The sequence below is a fragment of the Cydia fagiglandana genome, chromosome 17 (assembly GCF_963556715.1).
Source record: "Cydia fagiglandana chromosome 17, ilCydFagi1.1, whole genome shotgun sequence".
NCBI classification, from domain to species: Eukaryota; Metazoa; Arthropoda; class Insecta; order Lepidoptera; family Tortricidae; genus Cydia; species Cydia fagiglandana.
Window position 1 is genome coordinate 15,528,703 of NC_085948.1, and position 7,015 is coordinate 15,535,717.

The 7,015-nt window shown below is 37.3% G+C and overlaps 1 protein-coding gene across 1 annotated transcript in view; it reads left to right on the forward strand.

Annotated features, from left to right (window-relative positions):
* Positions 1–822, forward strand: part of LOC134672614 (NPC intracellular cholesterol transporter 1) — an 82,322-nt gene extending 81,500 nt beyond the window's left edge. Inside the window, exon 24 of the mRNA XM_063530569.1 lies at positions 498–822. Within this exon, the coding sequence (XP_063386639.1) occupies positions 498–509 (12 nt within the window). The 3' untranslated portion in view covers positions 510–822. The remainder of the gene's footprint in view (positions 1–497) is intronic.
* The last annotated feature ends 6,193 nt before the right edge of the window (positions 823–7,015 follow it).

Here is a 7,015-nt window from a genome sequence, read left to right on the forward strand (position 1 = left end):
GCAAGACACGTTCGTACTTTTCCGTAAAAATATGATGGAAAATAATTATACACTACATCTGTATTGACCATGCTACATTAGATAATCTAATATGTACCTTTAAACGAGCAATTTTTGTTTGTATATTTATTTGTATATTTATTTATATATATATATTTCGGGGATCTCGGAAACGGCTTTCGATGAAATTTGCTATATAGCAGTTTTGGGGGCGATAAATCGATCTAGCTAGGTCTTATCTCTGGGAAAACGACAGTTTTTGAGTTTTTATATGTTTTCCGAGCAAAGCTTGGTCTCCCAGATTTTTCATTACTAGTAACGATAAAAATTGCACGCTTACTTCTGTGGAGTTCTTTCTAATGCTAAAAAAACGAAGCAAGTATAATATGAATCGTCGGTGTCAAGAGATATTAGTCTTGTCGGTGAAATAGGCGGCAAGCTTAAGGTGGTCGGGCTCCGTTCAGTAAGGTTATTTAAAGTGGAGCATCTCTTTGCAGGTTCGTCTCTAACCTCATGGAAATTATGAACAAATTCTTTATTAATTAGTCATCATTTTAAATGTATTATATCCACAACTTTGAGTTTATACGAGATTGTTTTTTGATTTGTAGTTGGCGCCCTCTAAGTTCCTATTAAAATAATTAGGAAATATAGCAAATGTTGCTGTTTTAGAGAATTTCACCCAACACTGGAATCTCCTACTTAAAATTAGTACTTAATTTAGAGGGATTTTTTCCGCAATGTCCAAAGGTAATGGTTAATGTTAGTGATGTACCGACCCACAGTTTATATTGTGATAGCAATAAATTATGTTTTTTCTTATTTTGTTTTGTTTCATTTTTTATTTTAGCACCCTGCATGTGACACCAGTGTTACTATGGCGGAGACAAAATTTATCCGATGGAGTAATCTTAATAAAACCAAGAGATTGACTTACATAATGAGCGAGCGAGAGTTTCTGTAAAATTTACTTCATCAGATATGATTTTGACTTTCCTATAGCGGTTGCATGGGATTGCCACATCAAAAATGCCAAAACCATGTCACTCATATATCATAAGTTTGGAGAACAAGGTCCAAAATATAAGTATTATATTAATGAAAGATTTTTTCTTGAAGGAACCTCTTATTTCGAGCCCGGGGCCAAGCAACGTAAGATCGTTATTAAATTTGTAAGGCAAGGTCAGATCACAGTAGATCGCATACACGGACAGACCACGAATAGTAAAAATGGGCAGATTTTATTTTTTTGTCGATTTTTTTTTCGTTAGATTTGAATTTGGAACATTTGGCTGGTTTGAAGAGTTGACATTCTGGGCGGGATAAATATGAAATCACAACTAGTCCCGAAAAAATGTATGAATTTTTTCGTTGAGATATGATATAGTACATTATGATACAAATGTGCTACGTAGGTCATTAACTATACACGAGGCGATATTGTGCGCGCGAGCTGAAAGAGCCGATGTATGTAATGTGTGTTTCAACCAGGGATGTCGCGGATGCAGATTTTTTGACATCCGCGGATGCGGATGCGGATATTTAAAGCCTCACATCCGCAGATGCGGATGCGGATGTCAAGATTAAAAACGTCAAATATTACATTTTTAGCATTTTTTATTTAAAAAAACGAAACGTGTAGTATTCGAGCAAGAATATAGGTGCGTTTTTATTTAATAAACAGTAACTTGACTGACTTTTCGGGATCAAGACGATTTTTTCGTTATATAATAATAATAATATATCATTTATTTCAGAATTAAATTATTCCATATAAGTACACTTAAATAAAACTTAAACTCTATATACATCAATACATTTACAAACTACACTTAAAAACTAGGTGGACCACATGTGCATCTTGTTCCAGGAGTAATGGAAGGGACTATCTTCCCGTCCTGCCACTGTTTCCAGGAGACTGTTGGGGCTACCGGCGATACGTCTCAGCAGGGACGCGACACGTTTTATATAATGACGAAATTACCTAGCACTTACGCCGCCAGCGCCGCCGCTAATACTTTCCTGTTACCGACTTGGTCGACATCCGCATCATGCGGATGCTCCGCATCGATTTTATGCGGATGCGGATGTTCCGCGGATGCGGATGCGAATATTCGCGACATCCCTGGTTTCAACATACTTGGCGAGGAAAAAACGAAAATTTCATATTAGTGAAATTTTAATTGTTAAAACATAGCATGACATATTTTAGACTTATTACTTTCATTTACTATCAACATAGCACACCTGTATCACAATGTACAGTCGCCATCACATATATCGGAGCAGCCAAGGCGCTCACAAATATCTGAACACGCCTCTATTGTCAAAGAGTTAAAGTGCGTGTTCAGATTTTGTGAACACCTTGGCCGCTCCGATATATCTGATGGCGACTGTACCATTTCGCAACTCAGTGGAATAATTATTATATCATACGGTGAAATTACGCTTATATTGTACGGAATAGATAACTCTTATCTCTCGACCAAATCTTGTCGAAAATTGACGAAATCTGACGAAAAAAAATCGGCATAAAATGAATATCGGACCAAATGGCACAAATGGGCAAAACTCAAATTGTGCACTTTATTACAATGCAATATGTATCGTTTTTGCAAGTATGATTGCACTTATCTCAAATATGTTATAAAGTGCACGAAGAATAAGCTAATAAAAATGTGGAATAATCGAAAATTAAAGATATTTTTTCAAATCTTGAAGTGTAGCTTGCTTATAGTAAAGCTACGAGTAAAATGCGCTTCATGCTGATATGATATATTAGTATCATTTTTCTAGCGTAGTAACGGGAAATATAAATCTGGTACAATCCATTCATGATCTTTATAAATGGAATTTATTTTCACATTTCATGTTGAAAGTCGGGGCAAATCATTTAGGGTAATGATCTATTCCCATCTGTCCCCGGCGGGAACAGATGGGAATCTGACCGCATCGGTTTTACTAAGTCGATTTTGATAGTTGCTATATTGAACATATTATATATTAACATATCCAAATTCAAGTTGTTAAATAATTTAAATATGAATCGGGGCTCCTGGGGTCTATTTTTTTATTTTTTATTATAGGACATTGTTACACAGACTATTGCATAATAAAATACAAAATAATACTATTAGTGATTCTACATACAAAATATAGCTTGTATTTTATTATGCAATAGGCCCCTGATCTTATTTACTTTATATTGCCTCTACATCGCAACATATATGCTATCAATCATAGCTGGTCACGTATTCTGCTACTGCTCATCAGTAAACTGCCCTCAGATCATTCACAAGTGGTAATCAAAATTAGATAAACCTACATCAGCAGTTGCCTATTTAAACATATTTTAAGCCATAATATAAACGCCTAAGTAATGATAAAATAAATAAACGACCAAGCCACGCAATAAGCTCAATAAGGCTTGTCTTACAAGTGCCTACTGAGACAATTTATTTATTATAATCATACAAAATTCATCATGTATAAATGCATAGGAATTACCAATGTCAGGAAAAAAAATTGCACCCATCATGCAAATAAATCATCAGGTGACAACCAAAACTAACTAATAAAAAAAAACCGGGCAAGTGCGAGTCGGACTCGCGCACGAAGGGTTCCGTACCATAATGCAAAAAAGAAAAACAAAAAAAAGCAAAAAGAAAACGGTCACCCATCCAAGTACTGACTCCTCCCGACGTTGCTTAACTTTGGTCAAAAATCACGTTTGTTGTATGGGAGCCCCATTTAAATCTTTATTTTATTCTGTTTTTAGTATTTGTTGTTATAGCGGCAACAGAAATACATCATCTGTGAAAATTTCAACTGTCTAGCTATCACGGTTCGTGAGATACAGCCTGGTGACAGACGGACGGACGGACGGACGGACGGACAGCGAAGTCTTAGTAATAGCAAAAAGAATAGATAGTATAGAGGGGTCCTGTCATTGTCAATTTTGTAGTCACGGTACATTTACTGCCATCTATCGACACACGATTAAAACTTAAAATAAAATTGAAAATGTATAAAATAATCAAAATATGTTTACGGATAAATGATTCTTAATTTTTATTGTTCCATACTGACCCATGTTCTTTCACTGATATGTGTTAAAATTGTTAAATACCAAACGGTGTCGTTACCGCCATCTAGCCGAGAATAGGCCAAAGGTAATGGCGCCATCTATTCGAGAATGACTTTTTCTTGGCCGTCCGAGGCACGTTTTTTTCTTAGACTTTATTTATCTTATACGGAGTTATATATATCTCTGGTAATAGGGTCCCGTTTTACCCTTTGGGTACGGAACCCTAAAAATCAACCTTATTTTGTTACTAGTATAGTTCGTCGGGTGACAAGCAAAAGTCACTAACACCATTGAAACTATCGGACAATAAACCGTGCTACAAGCGTAATAAAGTGCATTGTTACTTTAATTTTTCGATAGTACTTAGTGACTTTTGCTTGTCACCCGACGATTTACACTATGGCTCTGAACTTATGCTAGTAACTGTAATTAGTAAGTTTTGGTTGTCATCTGGCACTTGCCGGGATTTGAAGCTGGAACTATGCAAATGTTAGTATGATCTGTCTAATTTTGAGTACCTACAACTTTAATAACCTATTAAAAAAAGCTTATTTTATGGCGCTGAAGCATAATAGCCGTATAACAACTGCTTATACTTGTAATGATGTATAGATTCGTCAGTTAGTAGATAAGTGTGGTTGGTATACTCGTACTTAATCCATCGCTGAATTTTGGTAAGTATACTCGTAATACATATAATCATTCAACAAAGGTCACACTTTAAAGTTTTACTTAAGTAAATATATCAGAGTAGGGATGTACTTAACTATAATTCAAATAAGAAATGAATATCTGTACTTATTCTATTCTATCTAATAGAATCTGTACGGAAAGAGAAGAGTCGCAGAATGTATTGGTTCCCTTTTATTCCACACCTCTTTCCGCACAGAGCGGCTAACCGCGAAAACCGAAATTCGCAAATTGCGGGAATCTTTCTCTTTTACTCCAACGAAGGCGTAATTAGAGTGACAGAGAAAAATCCCCGCAATTTGCGAATCTCGACTTTCGCGGTTATAGCCCAGACTCTTAGCTTCGTAGTGCTTATACATCATTACGAACTCTACTGTACCTAAGTAAAGCTGACAAGTGCCACTCTGACCTAAACATGGCAGTATCGTCATGTAGTTGCAAAGATTGGTATCATTTAGGAATCTATCCATTAATAATAAGGGCTGATTTAGACGGCGCGCGAACTCGTATGCGATTTTAGTTAGGTACATTGCGGACTGGTTGGTTACGTACGTACGTTGGGCACGTCCTATTCAACCGACCAATCAAACCCATTACATTGCGAATGAAACTCGCATGCACATCGTCTAAATGAGCCCTAAATCTCGATATACCAGATTAAGAACGATTAAGGCCTAATAATAGTCTTATTTTATATTTGGACTTACCTACACATTTGTAAAAAACGGATAAAACATAATTTTCATCACACTTGCTCGGAAAAGATGTATTTACACGTAGGGCTTGCGGGCGGGAAATTGAAATTTTCGCCCTAGGGCGGAAAAAATCTTTTCCGAGCAAGTGTGATGAAAAACACTTATTTACACGTAGGGCTTGCGGGCGGGAAATTGAAATTTTCGCCCTAGGGCGGAAAAGTGTTTTATACAGAAGTTTGTTTTTATTAATTCTCCTTTTTTTCCTTACAAGTGTGATGAAAAACATTGTGTGTGCCACGGGCGGTAAAGAAATTCCGAACTCGTGAACATTTTAAGCCCTCGCTTCGCGTCGGGCTTAAAATTGACACTCGTTCGTAATTTCTTATTTCCCGCCCTTAATACACAATGTACTATTACATTCTTAACTAATTGATGCTTCTAGTCCGTTTATAAGGGGGTAATATTTGTTGCAAGATTGGATTAAATTGCTTAATTTGCTTATTTAAGGACCGATATAAAAAAATATAAAATCCTTAATTTCAAAGATAACTGCTATATCGAGATCGTTTTCTGTAGGCATTTACACAGCCTAATGAAAGTCTTCAATTATGTACATTTTTAAAGCTATTCAGCGTGATTACAACTGCGAGTGTTTATAGGCATAACCCGAAATCGGCGGGGCCGCTGGCGCGTGTCCCGGCGCTACGGCACCTACGGCAGTCTAGACGAGGAGCCGCGTGCGCACTCCAGCGGGTCCATCAACCCGCTCACCAATGAGATGTAGATACGTTACACCCAATGAGGTGTAGATACATTACACCCAATGAGGTGTAGATCCTCTACTAGTACACCCAATGGGTGTAGAGTATCTACACCCAATGATGTGTAGTTACTCTACACCCAATGAGATGTAGATAACTAGATACATTACACCCGATGAGGTGTAGATACTCTGCACCCGCTCATTGATGACATGTAGCTACTACACACGCTCACCAACGAGACCTAGATAATCTACAGTCCAAACCTGCTCTGTAATAAGATGTAGATCTACAGATGTAGATAACTCGATGTTTGTGAGAGGTAACTCTGCACCTGCTTGGTTAACTAATTCGGTGTAACCCATACCAGATGTAAAACTTCAAGATTGGAAACTACAAAGGATAGCTGGAGATGTAGTGCAGATCCTCAGGCACTATGCAAGACCAGGTACAGTCGACGTCAAAGATATGTTTACATTTTTTGGCTTATTCTAAAGAAGTTGCGAAAGTGTAGGTAAACATATTATCTTTGACGTCGACTGTACATGTTAGGCGGTTCTACCTTAACTACGATCTGAATCTGCACTTAAACTGACCGCGTAGCCAACGTGCGAACGAAACGCGACTGTCACTGTCGCACTTATATGGAAGAGTGATAGAGAGAGATGAGAGAGCGTTGACGGAAGGCGCGTTGGCTACGCGGCTAGTCTACATTATACGCTAGACTCGCTAGAGCACTAGCTTAGTCACGTCAAAATCTTTATTTTATGGGTTTAAAATAC